The following is a 25,791-nucleotide window of genomic DNA, read 5'->3' as shown; positions in this document are numbered from 1 at the left end:
CCAAAACAAAAAACAGATTCAATGATTATTTCAGCGGTTGGAACAGTTACGATATTTTTGTTGCTTTTTACACACTATTGGTATGTTTTTTTTGCGTGTTTGTCGAGAGTGAGATGGTTGAGTTCTGAACAGCGCCCGGTTTTTGATTTTCAATCGAACAGACAATATTTGTATGTATCCTGGGATTTCTTGCTGGACGATCGAAGTAACGGAAGGAATGTCTTGATAGTTTTAGCAAATTTGGATCAGAGAGGCTCTGCAAACCACAATCTTGAAGTTGAGATGACCACTGGTATTGATGCGAACCAACTGACGCGTCGTAACGCAGTAAAGTGAGGGAATCATTTAAGATTGAATAGGGTAAAAACTACTTCAGCATAAGCGCCCATTTCCATCATATCGAGCTGAAACATCAAATATATCAATGATTTCGACTTGACCGAATCCATCATACTTTTGGTACGATAGTTTAGCTCAAAACCTACAAAACCAAATCGATAAGTACGCATAATATGAATATCTAGATCCTAATTTTCTTAACTCTTCGTATTTTTTGCCTGCATCCATATACCAACGTGAATCCATGACAATTCAATGTGTTTGGACGGAATTCCCGCATAAACGCGAACCATAAATTGACCTTACCGATAATGGTTATAAATTGTTTATAATCCCTCCTTAACTTTAACTGAAATGGTTTTGGAACCTTACATGAACGTTTGTGTGATAAAGTTTTAACCTTATGTATTATGGTTTTTAGGAAGCGGACCTTACAAATAATGGGTTGTTAAGAACCATTACCATTTCAAATTCTTGTTTTCTCCATACATTTTCGGAAGAGAACTATATTAGAACGTTTTTACTTATGGTTTGAGAACATTAATGGTTATGGTTTGTAATGTCCGGAAAATCAAATGGTGATGGTCCTGTCGTGGTCAGAATTCTGGAAATGGTCTATTTTGCCCGATCTCCACTCAAATTAAAAAACCTATATAAATCAAGGGGAAATTATAATTGGTATTATAATCAATGAACCAATATGCACTTAATCATCGTAGAATTATCAAAGGAATCGAATGGTACGAGCCCCATATTATGGTGACCTCTGCAAAACTCCAATTTACCCTATATTCCCCTCAAACTTGAACAAATTCATACATCATGTGGTTTTATAAATTGGCGTCATTAATATTACACACATTTGCACTGTACTTATGTAAAAATGTCCGGAAAATCGAATGATAATGGTCCCATCATGGTCAGAGTTCAGGAAATGGTCTATTTTGCCCGATGTCTCCTCCAATGGCAAAGCCTATATAAATCAAAAGTAAATTGAATTGACACTATAATTTTTAAACGTATAAGCACTTAATTTTCGTAGATTTACCCAAGGAATCGAATAGTGATGACCTCTGGAAATCTCTATTTTAACCAATACACCCCTTCAACTTGAACAAACTATTTATTATAGTTTTATAGATTGGCGTCATCGATATAACGCTCACTTGTTCTGTAGCTATGTAAAAATGTCCGGAGAATGCTGTGATTACCCGACATCTTATTCCAATATTATTTTATCGGAAAATATCAGAACATTTTGTCCAAATGTGATTACTCAAACACTTCGTAACACCATCTAAAGGGATATGTTTGCTCTACAAATAAAAGCTAATAACATCATTAGAAGATTTCCTCAATAATAAAACACAGATTTAGGTCCTTTCGGACCTTTGAAAAAAATAATGTATTAAATCGAACATCGAGTACCGTAGTTCGTTTTACTCCGCATCATCGTCATCAGCATCGCTTCCATCAGAATCCATTAAATTGCCGTCGGCAAAATCATCGGTTGCTTTAGTGTTGGTATAATAAAATGCCAGCTACTTAGAGAAATCCTCCTCGGCAGTCCGATTTCTGGTTGAGCATTTGGAATGTGCTTCCAGATGTTACATCTTCGGATCCGACCATGCCAAAGACAGCCGCATCATATCCAGAATGTTGTCTTCCGGTGAAGTTTTTCGAGCAAGAAATGGTCGCGCATGCTTATATCTCTTATGGCACCTCTCTCCAGACTGTTCATCTATAAAGCTCAAAGGGTATGGCTATTGAAAAGAAAAAATCTTGTTAAGTGTTATGAAATCATTCCAAACAAATTGCGCAGGTTTTAGATACAGTGTATCTCAAAATTGAGCGTACAGCTGTGCTTAAATTTTAGAAAAACGGCTCTAAACGCACAAGTTGAAAAGATACGTCTTTAAATTTTTGGCTGCTGACTCATCATACATTTATCAATTATTAGTACAGTATTGGACATATTTGGTTGAGTTTATAAAAAGTTAGAGCCATTTAAGGAAAACGCCTCTTTCTTGAAAAACCTTATTTTCTTGAAATAAAGTGAACATAACATCTTGAAATTTTGCTCATTTTTAGTAGTGATAAGGATCATTCATATGCCACTAATTTGACTAAAATTCATCCACTAGGTAAAAAGTTGAAAATCGAGCGTTTTACTAAAATAAATCTAACTTCATACAGGCTCTTCCAATAAAGTCCAAAACTATAGCGATAAATCAAAAAACATCTGTTCAACCACCAGCAAAGATTAAAAAAAAACATCTAATCACCATGTTTCAAAAAATAGTCCATAAGATAGGCTATTTCGCAGAACTCCTACCGTGCGCCGTCTAATTATGTGCGATTTTGGGTCGATTTTTCCCCACTGTGCGGTGGTACATAGGCCATTGGTTTTAATTGGTGGTACATTGTGGAAGTTGTGGCATAAGATCGTAGCTTGGTAGGCTTGAACGTGTGTGATTGGGTGGAGGTAGGAGACATCATAAACAGCAATACGGTGGGCTTGAGTGATGTCTTCAAGGTCAAGTACTTCTGGGTCGATGAGATGAACTGGTTCGAGGATGTTGATTTTGGGGTGGGATTGATCTTACGCGCATTCGAGTTCTTTGTTTGCTTCAGTCGGTAAGCATTTTACAGGCAGCTGGTGGAAATGAGAGACTACCCCTTCGTTTCTGCAGACGTTTTTTGTGGATGGCGTATAGTTCGCTCACGATATAATGAGAACGAAGCTAAATGTTTGCCATGAACCATTAGAGAAATTGAAAACGTAAATATAATCAGAAAAGTCATTATAACTTCAGGATTGTCATGTCATACTCACGGGATCGGCACAACGCTTGGCACAGCTTTCGGCACTGCTTAATTTCTTGGCACAGATTTAAATGTGTAGAGTTCCTTGATATTCCCATGTCAGAGGAGATGAAGAAACCAGACTCATATAGGGAAGGTTTTTACGCAGGGATTGGCATGTATTGCCAATTCACAGAAACCTTAGCATACTTCGAATTTTCACAAATAAGAAGAAGACAAATCCACAGTTGTTACACTTTCTAAACACTGATACAAAAACGCAGAAAGGAAAAAATATGGAAGGATACGAACCAGTTCATTCCTAAGTTTATCTCGAGGATACACTAGTGCTTCCGGATTTTAATTTCGACCAGTTTATTGAAGAAGATTTGGATAAAGCAGCTGATGAGGAAAATGATGATTTGAATTTGAGCTCAAATAATGCGCTCTCGGAGGTTGCTCCCGAGGTAATATTATAAATTTCCTTCCGATTCCGAAACAACATCATTTCATCGTTCATAAATTTCAGCATTGTTCAAGTAAGAAGAAATTGAGCCTTAACCTACCAGCTGCAAAAGGTTCAAAAAGTACAAAATCAAGCACAGCTGTGGTAAACATGCATTTCGTTTTCTTGTTTATTTTGAAAGACTGACTTGATTCTAAATTTATAGCAGTCATCAAAGCGGATAAAGCAATATTTTACCCTGCCTGTTCACCCAGCTATAAATTCAAATTTAATATAAATTTAGCTTTAAAAAACTTCAAGGGTCAAAAGCAGGGTGATCAACTAGGGACACTTGAAATTGACCATGACGATGTCGATACCATATTGCAAGAGATTTGGAAGTATGGGCTGAAACACTTGCAGCATGAAGTGACGTTGGAAACTCTTTCAGAAGCATCTACTTCAACTTCCATTGACTTTACAGTAAATTTCAAGGAAAGTAAGCCCTGTTTTGATGATTTCGATAAGTTTGTGATTATACACGACAAAATCGCGAAAAGGCACTATAACTCATCGACTTTGTCACCCGCTTTATTGCGAGGTTGGCTGGACAAGGAAATTCATGTTATTCTGTTAAGATATTCGGTGACTGTTTCCACGTCTTAGATATGGGAGCGTGTGAAGGCCAAACTTATGTTCTAAAAAAGCCAGAACAAGATCGTCTTCACGAAATTTCCTTGGGGCCTCCAGACTTTTTAATTCATATTTTTCGATCGGCTCCGCTACACCCAGACAATATCCTGCAGAAGTCAAATGCAGAACTACTAGTAGCGAAGAACGTGGTGGGCTTCTTCGCAAACGGTGCGTCGGCATTGAGAGAAGCGTACATCAACTTCACAATGCAACTGGACTCACGAATCACTGTTTTACAGCATAATGCCATTGAGTTCAAAACCATACTGTATTAAATGGAGAAATTAATAGCACCGATTGAATCATCTGTTTCGACGAATTTAGCCAAGGAAGTTTCTGATTGTATTGATGTAGATCATCTTGAACTAACGTATATGTTTTAGATCCTGTTTACCATTAGATATGCAACACAATAAACAGATGTGTTAATGTTGTTCACCCTGGCTTTCTTCATTACTCGGGAAAAAGGATCTAATGGTAGGTAATAATAAATCATATTATCCGAGCTGTTCAAAATGACATTCCCTACCACTCAAACTTTATGACGATTCAATATTTTATGATTTTTTTTTTCGAGAACTTCGAGAAACTACAACATGATCATGATAGGTCTGTAAAATCTGCAACTTATTGCAGTCTTCTTGATATGCTGTCTTCGGTAAAATAAAAATTGATTTTCATTTGACATGTGACACCCCTCTCAGGATGTTGAACCTTTCTCGCTCTTATTAATCCCCTGACAAAATATGCCTCTCCATTCGTAACAATATTTAAATCTGCTGTATGTGATCTTCATACTTCTGAATCTAGTGGAATATTATCAAAAAGAATCAATAGCGTTCTATGGGGCCACTGCACTTCTAATTTTGCTTGTTTATCTCACTCGTATGGTATATATCGCTCAGTCCTCCGGGCTACGGTAAGATCATTGAGTTTTGAAGTATTATGTATATTAACCGGTCTTTGTGAGAATAGAAGTTAAAATAGACTAATCAACACACTAAATCTATTTATTTACATTAAATACAGAAATAATTAGCACCTTTGTATAATCAGCATCCCTATTGATTAGCACTTGCGTCGAAAATTCCTCCAGGATAATAGCCACAGCCACCATCTTGAAAACATTGCTCAAATTGAAGTGCTCAAAATAGTTTAACGCATTAGAAATTGTAGCTGCAAGTTGATCGCTGCTGTTTTCCTGGTAAGTACGATTGAGATATCGTTTCACGTACCCAAACAGGTACTCAATTGGATTATAAAATGGTGTGTATGCTGGTAAGAACACCACATTGATACCCAGACTTCGAAGATATTCTACAATAGATTTGTGGCAGTGAATACGAGCGCCGTCCAAAATCCAGACGGAATGTTTTCCAGGAAACTGCTGAATTCGCGGCAGCACTCGAAAAACCGCTTTCGAGTAAATGTTCCGTCTGCTATGAATGTTTCCAATACCGTGCGGGACCGAAATCCGTACACCTAAGCACGAGAGAATCATTAACGGTCAATACTAAATAATGCTATCACATTATGCTCTGTATCACATCTTTTCCCCATACATTTATCTTTATTTTACCATTATTTGCAAACACCAGGTCTTAAAATTACCTTTAATTATAAGAAAAAAGTATTTAAATTGCACATCTCTTGAATCAAAATCCGTACAGCGTTCTACGATTGAATCAAAATCCGTACAATTTTGAATCGAAATCCGTACACTGTGTTGAGGATGAATCAAAATCCGTACAGTCATGAATCAAAATCCGTACATGCATGTAAATCGATCTAAATCTATGAAAAAAAATATGTTGCTGTCTTGAATAAAGTATTTTTTCAGAAGTTGCTTGGCTAGGAGTCCAAAACAGATATACTCGTTTAAATACACTAGTTTACAGCATATTTGAACGTTGTACGCTGATGGTCATTTCCCATGTAAAATCGTGCGCTGAATCCAAAAATGTAGTTCAAAAAATCTCAGTAGGATGGTTTTTGAGATATAGCTAAAAAATTAAATATCACTTTAAAAAAAACGTATTTACTAAAACCACAAATACCTCCGGCTGTAATGAAGTAATATTAATTATTTTAACGCTGAATTAAACGTGATAAAATTTGATTTCGATCATTACAACATTTTTTTCCGTGAGGGTAATGGTAGAACCACAATAAACATTTTTATTTACATTGCTTAAAAAATTAGCAAAAATTCAATTTTTCTAAGGAAAACTTAAAAAACAACTATAAAATAATAACAATACCACTAATCTCACTGACAATTGATGTTCAATTGATCGAACGAAAAATCTCTTACCTCTAATTTAGCGTTAAAATAATTGATATTTATATTGTTGGATTCAGCGTACGATTTTACATAAGAATCATTCATCAAAGGTTCAAGTTCATTTTTTTACTTTTATTTTTTAACTAGTAATATCAGCGTTAGATTAATTGATGCTCCAATCGATTCAAAGGAAAGGTAACTGATTTCTTTTTTATTTAAGAAGGTGACTGCTCTGGATTTTTATGCTAACTAATATCATGCTTAAGGATTCATTTTCTCCAAATTTTATTCTATACCAGTGCTTTGGGTTGAATATTATTACTAGAGTTTACTTCCGATCACAACTTCGAAGTCTTTGAAATTTGACATGTGATAACGTGCAAGATGCGCCATACTTTGGAACTTGGGGGCACTACAGCTCAACGCTACAAAACATTATTAACTGGGACTAAACTGGGCGGTGTAGCTTGGACAATGTTGTCGAATCAATAATAGCAAACTGAATAGAAGACTGCCGAAACATCTTTAATACACCGATAATGGAAACGCTCCACCAACCCACTAGCATCAAGCGATAGAATGAGCGGTTCCTAAGATGATAACTCTATAATGGCGGATAAGTGAAAAAAAATTACAACCATCTTAGAAACCAACATAAAAAGACAATTAACTGACATCAAAGATTAGTTATTCGTTTTGTGCATGAAAAATAAAATAAACGTAAGTTAACGACTAAAACTTAATTTAATTTAAAACGTCAAGAGAGTAATAATTATAAAAATGCAGATCTTTCATTGCTTCTTTTCCGCAGCTTTCTTCTGCTTCTTCTCCATTGTTGCCATTGCCTTTTCAAGTTATAATGCTTTCTTGCTTCCAGCTTTCTTTCCTCTTCTTCATCTTCTTCCTCCTCTTCCTCTCTTGCTCAACCTTTTTCTTTTGTCGTTCCTCAATCCTTTGCTTCTTTGCGTTCTTTTAATAAATTTTCTCCCGTTCACTTTCATGTATATTTCCGGCCATTCCTCGCTGGTGGCTACTGTTGGGATTGATCTCTTGCCCATTTCTGTCTGCTCTCTGTAATTTGTATATGCGTGTTGGTGTAGAGGAGCTGCGCTGTTTTTCTTTTCGGCTGGTTCTTGACGTTCTTCATTAAAAGATATTAATAATTTAACATTTACAATACGAATAAAATAAGAGAGTAGCGATTCCATACGGCATCTCTTATGGTGGTAAATGGAACGGCAAAATCCCTGGATGCTTCTCGGTAAGATTTCCCCGCACGCATCATTGCCACAGACTTCTCCAAATCCTCCGGCGTGTATTTAGCTTCCATGATCTGCTGAAAAACATTGGATGAAGTGGAGTCGTCATTGTGAATGCACAAGTGTACGGATTTAGAATCAGCTGTTATATATGGATCGAAATCCGTACAGTACTAATTTTGATAAATAAATACCATATGAATGATCCATTGCTTAGAATTGAGATATAAAACGATAAACACTTACCTTTCCGATCGACCTTCAGGAAACTACTTGCAAAAATCACTTAAATACGCTTAACAACTGGAAGTAAATCCGAGAGATTTTCTTAGAAAATCGTTAAGAACGCAACCGATTGATAGAAATGCCCGACACGTGATAAGGTTTTTATTTTTCTTATTTTAATTGTATGACATACTGCTTAATTGTTGACGTAAACATCAAGCTAATGCATGAATGAACATGAATATGTATTCATGTATAATATTTACATTGTTGTGATGCATATAAATAAATAAATTCAACAGGGTGTACGGATTTCGGTGCTGTACGGATTTCGGTCCCGCACGGTAATCCACTTTGTCCTGCAAAGCATAAAAGTGAAACTCGTGGACGACGTTTGAACTCGCCCCGAAAAATCACTCTCTCACCAACTAGACCATATCTTTTAATTTTTCTTTTGGTAGTTCAATTCTAGGGGCAAGCCAGCTGTAGGTACTCAAAGTTAATATTTTTGCTCCGAGTAAATTTGAGTAACTCATAATTACGCAAAATTAATCAAAGTAGTCTGGCCTTCTATTCATCAACAAATACAAACTACAGTGTACATACACATTATGTGTCAGAGGAGGAGGAGAATTATTGTATTATATTCTTGTCACAAATCGTTATTTAATCTATTGAATGAATCACCCTGATAAGCGTAATCAAAGAACATTGCTTTAAAGGGAAATAAGGTAAAAAATGGATCATCTGACATCCGTATAACCCGGAAAAACATTCTTTATGAGGCTCCATGCGGTTGGCAAATCAGAGGTTCTGCATGTCTACAATTACAAATTGCAGTATCTTAAATAAGAATGAATAAGTTGAGAATTCAAGATGGATGGGACCTTTACTTGTTTTGATTGAAACATACAATTTTAAATACGGCTATACGATGACAATGCATTGCTTTTCTTTTAATCTCGGGTCGAACTTAGTGGCAAATAGAATTGCTTATAGATATTTTTTCTGAAAATCATGGCAACCAGCAATCAAATGAATACCAGAATTAGTTTTCTAGCACAGACTTCTCTGAATACCCAAGTGTTAGTGCAAAACTATGAGGTTGCTGCCTCAAAGATCAGTAGTAATTCTTGGGCATTCAGACAAAAGTCAGAGATTCAAACTGTACTTGAGCAAATTGCTCGTATTTTGAATCTGCAAATGCAAATGGTTAACGTCCACCGATAACAGGCTGTACTAGATTCGGATGAAAACGGCTTACAGAGGATTGGCACGCAGAAGTAGGAAGGTCATGGGATCTATGGATCGTTATCCAATGTAAACCACCTTTTTCTCTCTTTATGTATGCAGGTATTCCACTAAGATTCACCATTCGTTAATGGGATGCAGCAAAATTTAGAAATCTCGCGTCACTTTTCAAATAGACCAATGTAACAAATGTAAACAAATCGAGTTAAGCGATACAAGCTATTGCTCTTCTATCATTGTATGTGATACAAAAACACCCATCCAAATTTACTTTCATTTATTTAAGAAAATCATCGATCGAAAATGTCCAATCTGCAGTTTGAAATGATGTACAGTTTGAAATGATGGTTACTTGTTTGTTACTTCGGTCATTCGGACTGCCTAACATGATTGGTGCTCATTTTCCAAAGGCGGGGCCAATCTAAAGTTAGGTACTATACTCTGAAATCTGTGAAAGGGAATATAGTATCATGTAGACAAAACGTCCAATGTAACACTCATTGATTATGTCATTGAGAAAAATCGTCCAATGTAACATGTCCGATGTACAACTCGACTTGTCAAAACGTCCTATGTGGTTTTTTCTATGTTGTAGCATGAAATTCAAAGTAAAATTGTGATTTAACCGTTTCTTCTGAATTTTCAACGTTATTATACACTGACTACAATAAAAATAGGATTGCAAAATGTATTGTTTTTAAACAGTTAAAATAATAATCTGTCGAACTTCAACTTCGATTTTCTCAAAATGGTGGATATGTTACATTGGTCTATTTGAAAAGTGACGCGAGAAATATTTATCACCGTTGAACGTCTTTGTTCGACAGTTGGGGAATAATCTCAAAAAGGTTGCTTTGTTACCGTGCATCGCATGTTGAGCAACTCGAGTTGCTCAGAGTTGCTCAACATTAACTCAAATATTACTCATGATCAAAAGCTGTCTGCCCCCAGGGTTCAATTCATATATTTAAAGGAAAAAATGTTCGTTTATTCTTTTGATTTGCCAAATCCGAACTGCCGTGCCTTCCGCTTAACCCCTCCATTTAATTTTGCATAGTGGTCTCATCGACCTTATTCGCCGCCGAACGCCAGTTAGATTTAAACTGCTGCTGGTTTCCATGTATTTATTATTTTTTTTTGAGATTCCGTTTGACCAAGGCCCAATACCGTTCGATAGGGTGGAGTTCTGGGATTTTGGGAGGGTTGTGGTCTTTGGGTACCACAACCACGTTGTTCGCATCTTACCACTCGATTGTCTTTTTCCCATAGTGGCAGCTCGCCAAGTCCGGCCAGAACAGCACAGGTGTTGCTTTAAGAATGGTAGCAGCCGCTTTTCCAGGCACTCCTGGACGTAGATCTGATGATGGTTCCCGTGCTAATGAAAATGCCGCTTTAGACCACACGTGCATATGACCTGCCAGACGAGATATTTTATAAACTCCTGTCCCGGAAGCTGCTTGAAATCCGCCTTCACATAAGTTTCGTCGTCCATGACGACACAGTTGAACTTTGTGACCAGATTCGTATACAGATTTGACGACGTGTTTTGTTTGTAATCTCGGTTCGCCACCTTCACCTTCGACAACCCGGCTCGTTTCTTGGCCCTCTGCACAGTAGTATGGGAGACATTGAGCGTGCCAGTGACGTCCCGGATGGAGAGGTTAGGATTTCGCTTTTATTTCACCGCCACCTTCTTCGTCGTCGCTGCCACGTCCGGATAACGATTGCCGCCGCTTCCAGGTTCCCTGGCGGTCGACAAACGCTCCCCGAACACTTTTAAAACGTTTGTCACGGTCGATTTGGCCACATCCAGCAGTTTTGCCAACTTGGCGTGTGAGAACGTCGGATTCTCTTGCTGCGCGAGCAAAATTTTGACACGCTGCTCCTTTTGCTTGGACGTCATTTTGAAAATTGGAGAGCAAACGGTGATAACTCATCATAGCAATCATTGTATATACACCCAACTTCCAAATTCAGCATTTCAGGTTAGTTTTAATGTAATTTCAACAGAAATACACCAATTTGAAGTTGACCTTTTTTTGCGCGTTCCAGACTTTATCTACTAAACGTGCGTACCTCTCACAACAGCAAAGCGATTTTTTCCCTGAATCGAAGAGATTTTTACTCAATAGTGAGTTGATTTCGACAGCTGTCAACTGCTAAACGTTCAATTTACAGTGTGCTAGTCACCTTTCGTGTCACTTAGTAGTGCCAACAATCAATACGAAACTAACGATTTTAAATTGGCTCACTACTTGACTAGCCTATTTGGTCCCAAGCAAATCGAGTAACGTACCCCATTCTAGCGGAAATTCTTGTACTACACTATGTTTGCTTTGGTTCGCTATGAAATTTTGACAGATAAAATGAGGGGCTCGTGGATTTTCTTATGTTTCGAGGGGTGCATCGATTAACTTGGGACCGAAGAGAGTACCAGAGCTGAGTCAAAAAGTTGAGCTCGTTTCTTCGGAACCTTCTGGTCTGAGAGTGTTACCTCTATGGTAGTGCTCCTGTTGGGGAAAATCGTATCTTGGAGATAATCGCTTTGCTGTTGTGAGATGCGCGCACGCTTAGTAGATAAAAAAAACTGTTAAAATTTGTATCTAAATCTTGTTCATATAGTTCTGGCCCATTTTTTAAGGTAACGTACATGATGGCTTCGGCACCTCTTGTCTGTTTTCGGCAACCTAAATTGCTAAATTTAAACGTTGATATCACTGTATGCTCACTAAAACACTTCGCTGAATGTATTTAAACGATGCCTTAGTCCATCCGCTTTAATCTGATTGCATTTTTACAACTGAGCATCCTGTTATGTCAGGTTTTTCTTCAAAATTAAATATACTTACTGCAAAGTACGGGTGATTTCGAGTTGCCGATAATAGAACAGCTTATTAACACGCAGCTCAAATGGAAAGGTTGCCAAAGAAAAACAGGCTGCCGACAATAGTCACACACACCTGAGTAGTTTTCAAATCGTTTTGGACAATTCTGTCGATTAGAATGAATAAAATGGCAAGCAACAGAAAAAATATAAACAAAAAAACACGTCATATGTGTGCGTGACGCTGCGAAATTGCTAATAGAAGTGCAGACGCTGCTTAGATTAATAAAAATACGAAAATACTCCTATGTTATCATTAATTTAATATTTTTGAGAGAAGATATCTTTCATACGCATATGTGGTATGTATATGTATATACATGGCAAAGACAGCCATTGTTGAATGACGTTCCGCTTCACCTTAAGAAAGTTCATCACTATTCATCCACATGCTCAAAGATCCAACTGATAAAATGTGCCACGTTAGTGTACACACCTGGTTCACTTTCCTTTCCGCAGGACCGAATTCCAAATGAAATGACACCCTGCTGGACAAACCGGGACGTTGTATTGGAAATGTACTGTAACGGTCCACCGGAGTCTCCGGAACAGTTGTCAATCTGATCAATTCCACCGGCACAAACGTGACTCGTGTCCAGTCGCACTGCAGAAAGTAGATTACGCACGCTTACGGCACATCTCTCCAGTGAGACTGATGGTACCACAGCGTATCTAAGCACGTCGAACATTGTGCCGTGCTCGGTCATTCCCCAACCGGACACGGTGTAGGACGATGGTTCCAGCATCCGCTGACCTGGGGTTCCGTCCGGGAGGCAAATCGTTTTAACACCTGTAAGAAGATATTGGCAGTTTTGATTTATAGTGATGCTATCAAATATACTCACTATTGTGCAAAGTAGCTGCTTTTTGCAATCGAAGAAGAGCGATGTCGTTCTTCTTGTACCTATCGCTATAACTGGGATGCTGAATTTTCATTTCAACTGCAATGTCCTGCGGTGGAGGGGCGCACTCTCTTTCGCCATCTAGAACTATGCAATCCTCATCTTGATTGATGTCGTTTTCTCCTAACCTTACCGATACTCTGCAAAAACATAACAGCATTTATTTAGCGAATACAAAAAATAGCATTTTCACACATACATAGCTGCATACTTAGTACAATGGGCAGCTGTGAGGACATATCGACTACTTATGAGTGTTCCGCCGCAGACAAATCCACCAGTTTTGTCCCGTAGCAGCGCCATCCATGGAAATTCGAATGGCTTCGCCACTTGGCCTTTGGATATCCGATCGTCTCCTTGAGTGCCGCAGGTCCTGTTATTCATAACCGACGGACAGCAGACGCTGAGTACCACCGTTGTGTTGACGCTTTCCTGGTTGCACAAATTGCCCCTTGCCATTGATCGTAAGCTTTCCGGCCAGTTTCGAAATTTAACTTCGGTGTAGTTTTTATACGCGGGACATTTGGTAATGTCAATGCAAAACTCATTATAAGAACAGAATATTCTGTTGAACTCTGCAAGGAATCAACACATTGCTTACAACGTTAAATTTGAGATGAATGAATAAAGATATCTTACGAGCTGCTGTCAGTTCAATAAACAATATTACCAATACTACCAGTTTCATCGTAATTGGAATGCTAGTTACTACACGCGACAACAATCTTATGCAACACGTGCTTTCTCCCGGTAGGCAAAGTTGAAACTGAAACTGAGATCTCAATGTGAGCACGATGCTCTCTGGACACTCTGGAGCTGCGATCTTCTGAGAAGCTTGAGTTTGGAGAGACTGATTATGAATGCATCTAGGGGAGGTGTACCAATTATGGGAGCTACTTACACAAATGCACTAGTTATGGCATGATGCAGTTTTTAATTGACTCCTCGAGCAGCAAACCAAAATTATATGATTCCAATTTAAGTAATATCTTTGGTAATTTTTCAACTGATTTCTCATGTGTTTACCTTGTTGGAAAGGATATTAGTTCCCCTTTCTTATTGGTCATGTCACATGGTGGTTGGTTCGATTGTTAGTTCAATATTTGGATTTTCAATTTTTGTCGAGTCGGTAAACAAGCCGTTAGCAAGTTAAAACTGATTGATTTCTCCTTGGATATTTTTCCCTGAAAGCTAATAAAAATATTTAGTAGAATGCAACATAGCCATAGGCACCAACTTAGAGGGGGCATGGCCCCTTTTTGCCTCCCAATAATTTTTAGAAGGGACACTTCTCATGGATTTATCTTAATGGAACAATTAAATGCATGACCATTAAATAAATTATCCAGTCATAATAAATAATTAAGTCAATTCAAAATCTTATTGCATGCAACGATGCCTTAATTTTTCCTTATTTGTAACCGTTTGGTAACAAATTCGTTTCTTGTACTCAGCAGTATACCGCAGAAGTGATAGGGTTCTGTACCGCTGTGAAAATGTTGTGGAGTTACGTTATGTTCACCAGAGACCAAAATACAAAATGGCTAAACTAGTTTGACTGGGTGATGGAAATTTGTAAAAAGAACGGCCATTTCCCAAAACCGACCCCTTCTAATATCAGGAGCCTTTGTGCTAAGATGCATTTTAGTGCAGTGGTAAAAGTTAGGGATCATTATTGTTCAGGTAATTAATTACCCCACCCTGGAACAAAAACCGTAATTTCATTATGTATTCGTCCAATAGGATCTCTTTTTGATGAACCGTCAGCACACGGCCGGCTCGCGAAACTGAAAACGGTTTCCGAGCCTAATTGTCAAGGACCAAATTCCATTATCTGGCCAAACGAAGGTCATAATCACCAAGGAGTTTTCCTTTCTCGGCTTGACCAAGGTGGCCTTGCCACGGTCGGACGATCGTGCCAACAAAGGAAGACGTCTGCCATCCCACCCACGCCCACTGGCCCGTCATCCGCTCACTTCACCAATCCGGCAACAACCGGTGCGAAACCTGTTTGCTAACTAAAATAGCAACTCGACTAAAGTTGTCAAACAAGCAGCCTGAACAGCGTGTTAGCAAATTTGGCAACGCGATAACAACCGACTCAAGCGTTGATGCTTGTTGATACAATGACATCGTCACTGGAAGAATTGATTCTCAGAAAAACCTTCGTCAAAATCTCATTCATATTTTCGTCAAAATCAAAGATTCAACTGGTAGCAAAAAGTGAAATTTTGTGCATTCTTTCCCTAATTAAAATAACCATAAAAGAGAGCTTAAGGGTGGAAGTACAATTAGAAGGCCTAAAATGAGGCCTATCTTTGAGAGTGGATTGCGAGTAGGGAAATAAATGAATGTTAGCGATTCTTTATGTATGTTATTAAGGATTTAATGAAGATTAATTATCAGTGACATTTTTTTAAAGTTTTGCAATTTAGCCCAATTATTATAAATAATGTGAAGTCAATTTTTTAAAGCAGCACTTCGCGCCGTGCAGTCAGTCCCTACGTCCATGATCAAGTCTGAAACAAAAAAAAAACAGGACATTAAATTTGAAGGTACAGCGCACAACATGAATTAATTCGTATGTAAAAATAATGTTTTTTTCACAAAAAAATTTGAAGTTGAAAAAAAAAATTTAAAAAACCCTATTTTTTTCGACTTTGTTTATAAAAAAAAAAAACATGCTATAACAAACAAATCTAAACAATCTTTCTATTCATGTTGTGGAGAATTTAATTATGAACGTAAAACAGAAAACCGGAATCGATTTGAATGAAAACTCTGACCTGTACATTGCACGGCGATTTTGAAAACACTACTTTTCAGTAGAAGCATTTAAAGTTCAACTTTGACATGTTCAGCCATTTGACATGCACTCACTGAATTGCGTATAACTTTTTAAATAAGTTCCGGACGGCTTTATGCTTGTAAATGCTCATTCCCAGATACATATAGAGTAAATTAAGCCAACAAAAATTTTTTCGAAAAAAAAAATTCTAATTGTACTTTCCCCCTTAACCACGTGATCGGGAAATCATTCAATCCATTTATGGGATAGCTAACCCATCCGGGAGAGAGTTCGTTTTTGGTATTTGTTTATTAGGGTTGTCACATTATTGTTACACAGGCACAGTGATGGAAAAGCTCCCGAAAACTCACTATGACTCACGAACTTTTCCCTTGGTGAACTTCATGAAATATCGCGAACTTTTCCAACACTGCACAGGCAGTTAAGGGCATAGATGCTGTAGCCTGCGTGTTACAATTTATCCCGTTTTGTGTAGTTTTGCCACCGAGTTTAATTTAGCCGTGTTTCACACGAGCGTGTGCCGTGTTTGTTATGCTTTGTTTTTGTTGTATAATTTTAATTTGTAAATTTTGCACGTTATTTTATTCGGTTTTTATGTTGTTAGTTTAGCTAGATAGGTAAAAAATTATCGTTTTAGAAAAATAAAGTTAGGTCCCAAAAGCTCCTCCCGCTGCAAAGAAGGCGGAATCATAAAAAAGCAACATAAATGTATTGAGCGCGGTTGCAGGAGCGATGGCGGTTTTGTTTTTGTTTTGTGATGTTGTGAAAGATCCAGAGAGAACAATTCAAGCCACGGTGGAGTGAGCGTGTGTTTTTTTGTTCGGAGACGATTTTCCCGAGAACAAGCTCATCTCCTATTGGGAAGATTTCCCAAACGCGTCGCGAGTGAAAGCCGGCTCCGTGGCTGCGAAAACCAAGTGAAAAGGGTGCCATTGTGGGAAGCAGGAGCTATTTGCTTCCCTGGCTAACCAAAAAGGATCAAGTATACACCCGCCGTCCTGACTGTGGTGGCTCAGCCAATAGAGCCAGTCTCGGCACCGCAGTTAATCGTCAAGCAGGACGAAGCAGGCAGTTCCAGAGGTGGGTTCGCCTGGACAGAAAACACTGCGGTGTCTGCCGGGGTTGCCTACGGCGATTAGGCAATCCGGTGATTCGTCACCAACGTCACCGGGGGGGAGGGGGGGGGGTTTCAATAGACGAGCCCCGCTAATTGTCAAGGACCGCTGCTAAGCAGCCGAAGAACAAGACCGCTCAGCACAGGCCGTGCTTTGTAGCAGCAGAATCGCCGCCAGACCGTCATCGAAGGGCCCCACCGAACAGCAGCAGCAACAGCGAGGAAGAGGACACAGATAAGTGGATAATAGACGTCTAAAATTGCATTATCTTTTTGTTCTTTTGTTTCACCCAAATCCGAACGTCTTTGGGGGAAGTATCCTTGCTCGAGGCCGCCCCGCCGGGGTAAAATCGGGCCAGCAATAGGCTGGTAGGTAAGTCGCAGCTTACAATGCTTGTTCACTTTAATGGCACCATGATAACAAAAACTGCACATGTTCGTCGCTGACAGGATTTTCACTGACAGGATTATCACTGACAATTGACATGGTTTCCCTTGCAAATGACTTTTAGCTCGAATAAGCAACCAAAGATGTTTTGTCAATATCGTAGTGTATAGTCGAGTTTTTGATTGCGCTACCGAAAGAGTACTGGCCTCTGAAATTTTTTGTTGAAAAACAATAATTTGAATTTTACGGTGCAATGACAAAAACAGGTTGCATGATCACCATTTTCAGTTTGGTGCCATAATTCAGTCGGCATCGTGTTCTCTTGCCGTGCGGATCTATTTGCTTTTTGCTGAAGGAAGTGTTACTACTACCTAAAGCTACAACAAATTTAAACAGCACTTTTCAGTGCTCAATACACCTGTAAATGTTCTACCTTATTCCTCTTCGATCCTTGTTTGGACCCTACCCGAGGTAATCCTTCATGGATATCGATTTGGATAATTCATTTTCGATCCTTCAGATCAGTGTTGGGAAAAAATCAAAAAATCAAATCTCACCAACGCCCAAGGTCACGCTTGATTTTTGTAGACAAAAATCAACAAGCAAATAACTGCGGTTAATTTTGCAAGCTGTGATATCGCAGCTCGGAACATCAAGCTAACAAAACTCAGCAGCTGCAAATCTCAACAAACTGTGGTGAGATTGAGTTTCATGATTTTTGATTTACACCCGAATGCAACCGAAACTTCCATAACGGCTGGTAGCAGTCACTTCGTGTTTGCCACCGGTGAAAAGTAAAAAGAGATGGCAAACTATACTTTCACTTTCTAAGAAAATGATGTGCAACGGAACCCTTTTTGTGTCGAGTCAACTCCCAGCTTGATTTTTACACGTTGTGAATAGTCTCGCAATATCAAAGGAGCTTGTAAAATCAATATCAAGCATAATATTTTGTTCCAATACCACGCGTGATATTGCGAGTGCATGAGAGCGGAAAAATATCAATTGATTTCTGATTTTGCCAACACTGCTGAGCAATTCTCTACAGATTGACGAATTTTTTAATTTTTTTTTTAATTTGTCGGCTCCGATTTTGATGAAAATTTGCACAGTTGTTCTTTTTTAGTAAAGATGCCAATTTGTGTTATCAGTTTTTCAAATTGAATCACGACTACTTTTCTAACAGGGCCTGTGTAAAAATAGTACTAATGAGTTTAAAAATATATATTGCTGAAACGGTTTGTTGGATTGATTTGGTTTCTTGAGCAAAGTTGTAGATATAATTTTAGCAATAATGTTAAAAATATACACTGTAAAAAAATCGTTTGTTTCAATGAAAAAAATTATATTTGTTATTAAAAAAGTTAATTTCTCAAAAAGTACATCGTTTTATACCTTATTGAAGCTCATATTGTTTGCTACAAACTGGCAAAGTTTGGTGATGGTAAACTCAAAAACAAAAAAGTTATGATTTTTTGAAAATTTCACGATTTTTACATTTTTATTAAAAATACATGTTTTTCAACCGTGTATATTTTTTCAAGAATTGCATTTTAATTTTGGACAACTTTCTTGAAGACACCATAGCAATCAAGCAAGCGCTTTTCTACACAGGCCCTATTGGAAAAGTAGTCGAGGTTCGCTACCGTGAAAAGAAGCACCGTGAAATCAACGAAGGTATTAGAAAGAATCTTTTCAACTTCGCGCCTGAGGCTGACGAAGTGAATGAACTCAAAGAAGTTTTAGAAAACATGAAGGAAAAGTTTTCCAATGCATCCACTAATGCTAGTAGATATATTGCAACAGAGGCTAAGTTGATAAAGGAAGGTAATTCGTCAAAAACCGCAAAATATGGCACAGCCTTAAGTGATGAAACAAAATTGGCAGTCATAATTTTTTTTTGTAGATGATGATATAAGCCGGGCCATGCCTGGTCAAAAAGATTATGTGTCTGTGCAGAAAGAAGGAAAACGACAAGCCATTCAAAAAAGATTACTAATGATGACTTTGAAACAACAATTAAAACAATTAGAGGAAAAATGCATTGATCAGCTTTCATTTGAACAGTGGTTTATCACGGATAGATGTGATTTAGAAACTATTGTAAAGCCTGCAGACGAGTTTGTTTCATTTTTCTGCTTGAAATTGACAAGTTTGATACCACATGATTTCATAAAAACACAGCAATCTAATTTTCGAAAACTACATGAAATAATTTGCAAGAAGGTGAATTTTTAGTTACTTGCGATTTTTTCCGAAAGCTACAGCTTTTTACAGTCTCATCACTGGAATGTCTAACAAGCTACCATTCATCCATTTGTTGTATATTTTAGAGAAAATATGCAAGTTAAACATTTAAGTTTTATTATAATTTCTGAAGAGTTAAGGCATGACTCAGTGGCTGTTAACTTATTTATTTCAAAAATGATAAGTTTTTTACGCATTAACCAAAGTAAAAATATCAACAAGATTTATTTTATGTCCGATGGAGCCACGTCACAGTACAAGAACCGGAAAAACTTTGCTAGCCTTTGTAAATTTAAATCAAAGTATGGAATTGAAGCCGAATGGCATTTCTTTGCAACATCACATGGGAAAGGAGGTACAATAAAACGCAGTGCTACTAGAGCAAGCTTGGCCAAAGAACGTGAACATCCAATAAAAATGCAAGAGAGCTTTATAATTGGGCAAATAATAAAAAAGAAGAAGAATTAACAAAATTATCATTTAGTTTTGCCACAACATTCCTGTTTCAGAAAATAAAATTAGAGCCAAACGTTACTCAAACTGTAATGATAATGATGCCAAAACATTCGATGTATTTTAGAAGTGATGTAAATAAAAATAGAAAGTAAGTGTATTACAATGAAAATAAATTATGTATCATCTGTCCATAAGGTTTCCGAATAAAAAATTAGGAAAAAAGAGCAGAAAGATGTATTTTATGGATTTAAGTTGAAATTTTAAAATAAAAAAGTAATCGGGATTCGCTATTACAAATTGTAATAGCGAACCCCGACTACTTTTCCAATAGGGCCTGTGTAGAAAAGCGCATATAAAATAAACATTTTAATACATTGCAAAAACGGCTTGTTTGATTGCTATGGTGTCTGCAGAAAATTGTGCAAAGTTAAAATTCAATTCTAGAAAAAATATACACGGTTAAAAAACATGTGTGACATTTGCATTAAAAATCGTGAAATTTTCAAAAAATCATAACTTTTTTGTTTTTGAGTTTACCATCACTAAACTTTGCCAGTTAGTAGCATACTCTATGAGCTTCAATGAGGCTTAAAACGAAAATTTTCAAAAATGTACTTATTGATAAATTAACTTTTTTAATAATAAATATAATTTTTTTCATTGAAACAAACAAAATTTTTTACAGTGTCTATTTTTTACACAATTGCCAAAATAATATCTACAACTTTGCTGATAACACCAAATCAATCGAACAAAGCGTTTCGGCAATATATATTTTTAAACTCATTAGTACTATTTTTACACAGGCCCTTTTCAAAAAGTAGTCGTGATTCAATTTGAAGAACTGGTAAACCAAATTGGCACCTTTACTAAATAGGAACAACTGTGCAAAGTTTCAGCTTAATTGGAAATGATCGGTCAGGATCAATTTGCGAACCTTCGTGGAATGCCTCTGCTGCAGATTCTTATAGTATCTGCTTGGAAGTCGATTTGGATAAAAAATTTATTGCCACCATGGTGCCTAAGCGCAAAAGAAAAGGGCAATCTCTTGTTCCCCCTTCTGATGAAATTAATTTGAGCAATCAATTTGATGAGAATGATCCATCATCCAGGAAAAATTGTAGTAAATTTTCCCAGAGGAAAAGATATTGTGATAACCACTTCCGATTTCCATGCTCTTCGCACAAAACTTTTGAACTTCGTGAAATTTAAGTTTTCACTGCAAATTGGGCGTCGGGGTGAATGCCGTGTGTTTGCTGAATCCTTGGACGGATTCAAACGTCTTCTCAAGTATCTTACTGAGAAGCAGCATAGTTTTTTTTACTTACGACACCAACATTGAACGTGTGTTCAAGGTTGTCATGAAAGATCTACCCAATGGTGAATCCCTGGATCAGATCAAATATGACTTCAAGTTTAGTGAGCTAAACAACCTTAAGGACTTAGCTAGCCTTATGCTCAATGTCCGAGTGAAGTAGAAACACTTCAGGAAGACTGGAGGACCCAGTGCCGTAAGTGCCAGGGATGGGGTCACGGAACTAAAAATAGCTACATACCAGCTAAATGCATGAATTGTGGTGATTCCTTTCACGCAAAGGACGACTGTCCTGTCAAATTGGGGTGAAAACCACAAATCCAATTTTTGGTAATGTAAGACTCGCAAAGCGATCCTACAATCTCGTTCTAAGCGACAGGTAAGAAACGCTCCACGTTCCGATCAGGTTCAAATTCCTCTGCTGCGAACAACGGTCAGCGAGGTACAAATGCTACTATCGACCGTAGGTACAAATATCACCCCTCCTTCAAATTCTTAACAATGTTCAGCGAGTAAATCGAGCTACCTATGCTGCTATTGAAGCGGGTGGAAATCAAAATACTAGTTAACGTAATTCTAACGGAAATTTTGAAAATTTTGACCTAGGAAGCATTACTGCTCCTAAAATGAAATTTTACAGAAATCGTTAATTGACATGATTACTGATATGCTAAAAACTATCTACATGATGTTATTATGATGTTATTCAAACGGAAGTAAAATTTTCGAGCAATATTGTTATGGCTTTGAAATTCAGTAATGGATTTTAAAGCATTAAATATATTAAATTGGAATGCTTGGTCTCTTAAAGATAATGAAGACGAGCTATTTAACTTTTTGAGAGTTCATAACGTGCATATTGCCGTTATAACTGAAACGTTCCTGACCATAAGGTTAAAAGGAACGCAAATTACTTCATTTATAGAAACGATCGTCTTGATGGAGCATGTAGTGGCGTTGCCATCATTGTTCATAGGCGAATCAAACATAATCAATGTTCAGGGTTGCAACAAATCTTTGTCCGCTGATGACACAGGCATTTCCGCTAAAGGAAGAAGTCTCCGTATTATTTGCAGCAGACTGCAGAAAAGTTTAGATATTTTCTCTTCTTATTTTTTTGCAAAAATGGAAGATTTCTCCCAACGCTTCCAAAACTCAACTTATAATATTTCCACATAAGCCTAGAGCTTCCTTTTTGAAACCTAGTAGTAGTCACATAGTCACTATGAACGGAGTTTCAATTTCTTGGTCAAACCGAGTGAAATATCTTGGGTTGGTACTTGACTTTTAAAGATCGCATTGAGGGCATTCAAGCGATATATGTAAAATGTTTATATCCTCTTATAAACAGGAAATCCAAACTTTGCCTGACGAATAAACTTCTAATATTCAAACAAGTTTTTAGACCGGCCATGCTTTATGCTATGCCAATATGGTCTAGTTGTTGCACTTCCAGGAAACAAGCACTTCAAAGGATTCAGAACGAAGTTGGCTCCCTGGTAAAGTACTACCGAAGTACATAAAATTTTAGACAAATGTCCAACAAAATAATTATTAATTTCAGGCAAAAATCGTTGCAGTTCTCAATTGCAATGATTAATTCCCTTTATGCTTATATAAGATTTAGTGTTAGTTTTTAGTTTTAAGATGTCAATTAGACTGATGCAAAATTTGACTTTTTCGCTCCACAGTGCTTAAATGGTTTCAAATCGGGTCGTGATTAGCCTCCAAAAGTTACAACTCATTTGGTTAGAAACAGACTTCGCAGAAACCATTTGAAGTTTACATGTAAATTACTATGGGAAATCTCAACTTTTTGTTCATTGCCTTCTAGTCTTTTTCCATATTGAGCTGCAAAACAGCTCGATAGCTATTCTTATAGAAAATTTTCTCAGCTACAACTTTGCTCAAGATCGTTTCTATGTAAAACGAGACAGGAAATAGTTATTAATTATTTAAGAGATTGGTAAACTTATGACATGATCAAGCAGCTGCTCTGTAGGCAACACTGTATTTTGCAGTGTGACATAGTAGCCATAATTTTTGTGTCCTATTCAACGCCCCAGAAACACCAATGTTGCCTGCTGTGCAGTTGATTGAGCGTGATCATAAGACATTAGTGCATTGAACCATTAATAACTTTCGATCCTTGCATTTAATCAAAAAGTGGTCTTGAGCAAAGTTGTAGCTGGGAAAATTTCCTACAAGTAAAGTTGAAAGCTTTTGAAGCAGACCGATATGGTGAATTATTAGATAGACATGAACAAAAATCTTGGTTTTACCATAGTAATTCCCATACAAACTTCAAATGGTTTGTGCCATCTCAGGTTCTCACCAAATGGTTTCAAATTTTGAGAGGTTAGTCAGGATCCGATTTGGAATCGTTTAAGTATTGTGGAGCGAAAATTTCAAAATTTGCATCACTCTAATGTCAATGGTTATACTGATATTCAGGTTTAAAAAACCTTGTTTAAAATACTGATTTGCCAAGGCAGGAACAATGTAAAAACACATAGATATATATAATAACAATTAAGGCTGGTAAGTTACTGTAGTAACTGGAGCACCTAGGTTAAAATTAAATGTATTTTATTTTGAATTTGGAACAAATAGAGAGTTAAAAAAAGTGCCATAACTGTTGCGTTTACCTTAACTGGTACACTTACCCTACTTCCTTTATTTTTCTTAAGCTGCAAGTGAACATGAATGTGAATGTAAATGCCATGATTTATTTGCGTGGAGCACTTCTTCATCATACGGAACCCATTTCTGTCATAGGCTTAATAAAAAAAATTAGACGGTCAACTACATTCATCAAATTCTTTGCGCACGAGTTAAATTAAGGTTGATGTATTATTAATTCTTCGGGGAAGTTGAATCAGCAACGTGAAGTACAGCGAAGAAGTGCCACACCCTTTATATGATTGAGCAAACCATAATCTTGAACTTGAATTGAGCCCTGACACTGGTGCTAGCCAACCGAAACGCCAAAAAGCAATCTTTCATAATTCAAACTGAACATTGCATTAGGTCCTAAGAAACATTGATCGATTCTCTTCTCCGCCTTTCTCTTTCGTTTAATAATCGTTTCTTGTTGTGTTTGTCGTATTGGATGCTTGATAAAAGATTCTTCTATCGCTCTGTCTACTGAAAATACCGGGAAATGTCTTTTCATGGCCGTGTGGATGCAAAGAGAAAGTCGACGAAGAGAGTCTGTTAATGTTTCATAGGACCTAATGCAATGTTCAGCTTGAATTAAATACAATGTAGAGCTTCGTTTGTCAGGTTATTCGTCTCAACTCAGTCCTGTTAGTAGGAATCCCACAGTTACATTTGCTTCTTCTTCGTGGTTCAATACGGCCCTAATGGATTAAACTAAATCATTTATGCATTATGTTCCGATGTTAGCTTAAATTCAAGAAATTTGCCAGATCTAAACCCGACCAGAAAATTGTACTTGCCATAACCAACACCGTAAGTTTCTTAACTGTTTGCTTCATGTGAATTGCAATCGGCAGCACATGATGGGTAATGGTTTTAAATGAGGAGAATAACGTTGATAATGTTATCACTATTTGGAAGTGTTTGTTTCGAAAATAAAAGCTTACACTCCACACTAACAATGGTTGAGTAGCGAGGTCAACAAGGTTATTTTTTTTTGTTTGAATCAACGATTAATTATTTACTTGGAAATTTTGTTCATACTACAGCAGCATTAGCGGCACCGGTGGTGCAGTGGTAAGCGTGATTACCTCTCACCCCAGCAAGCCTGGGTTCAATCCCAGTCGGCAACGCCGGTATGTTCTGAGGTGTAATATCTCTGATCACGCCTTCCTTCGGAAGGGAAGTAAAGGTTGGTCCCTGGTTCATGAGTGGATGGGTCGATAGGTAGGGTCCAGGTGTGGGACACAAAAGTTGATTTATTGAGATAAAAGTAAGATTTTCAACTTTTGCCTAGTGATATTTATATGCATAGTAATATCAAAGCCGTACCGCCTGATATCATGCTTGCTACGAATATCGGTGTCGGAAGTGAAATTCAGTGCAAGATCAATATTACGTAAATTGACATTGTTGACAGTATGCAGCACTGGTCCTAGCCAGAAGTACGGTCAACTTGTTTCGCGCTCCGTTATTTTGTAATTTTACTCGGTATTCGCTTGGTATCAGTTTTTCAAGTTTCTTCCTGGCATAGTTTCCGGCAAATTAATCGAAAAGTTCCCGGCAAATTAAATGAAAAGGCATAATCGAATGAAAAGATTAATCCGTGTGATTGGCAATTCGCAAACCAATTTGCGTATCATCGTTGCGTGGTCACGCATACCTGCTCACAAATCATCGTCATCGACTGTGAGCGCCTTATGTACACTCAAAA

At 37.5% G+C, this 25,791-nt stretch overlaps 1 protein-coding gene across 1 annotated transcript; it reads right to left on the bottom strand.

Moving 5' to 3' along the window:
* Positions 1 to 12,502: 12,502 nt before the first annotated feature.
* On the bottom strand, positions 12,503 to 13,808 carry LOC135709076 (CLIP domain-containing serine protease HP8-like). Its single transcript, XM_065231267.1, has 4 exons — positions 13,727 to 13,808; positions 13,287 to 13,662; positions 13,031 to 13,227; positions 12,503 to 12,975 (listed from the first exon to the last, which is right to left on the bottom strand). Exons 1-4 carry the CDS (start codon positions 13,773 to 13,775, stop codon positions 12,563 to 12,565), a joined length of 1,035 nt encoding a protein of 344 aa, XP_065087339.1. The 5' UTR covers positions 13,776 to 13,808; the 3' UTR covers positions 12,503 to 12,562.
* Between the last annotated feature and the right edge of the window lie 11,983 nt (positions 13,809 to 25,791).

The sequence above is a fragment of the Ochlerotatus camptorhynchus genome, unplaced genomic scaffold (assembly GCF_037179485.1).
Source record: "Ochlerotatus camptorhynchus isolate MF236.1 unplaced genomic scaffold, CSIRO-AGI_Acam_v1.1 ptg000349l, whole genome shotgun sequence".
Lineage (NCBI taxonomy): Eukaryota > Metazoa > Arthropoda > Insecta > Diptera > Culicidae > Ochlerotatus > Ochlerotatus camptorhynchus.
The sequence above is the reverse complement of the archived record's forward strand: the minus strand, read 5'-3'. Positions and strand labels throughout refer to the sequence as shown.

Coding starts and splice junctions, on each gene's coding strand:
- LOC135709076 (XM_065231267.1), bottom strand. CDS start 13,775: ATGAAACTGGTAGTATTGGTAATATTGTTTATTGAACTGACAGCAGCT. Junction 13,228..13,286: donor TGTACTAAGTATGCAGCTAT/GTATGTGTGAAA, acceptor ATGTTTTTGCAG/AGTATCGGTAAGGTTAGGAG. Junction 12,976..13,030: donor AGCAGCTACTTTGCACAATA/GTGAGTATATTT, acceptor ATCTTCTTACAG/GTGTTAAAACGATTTGCCTC.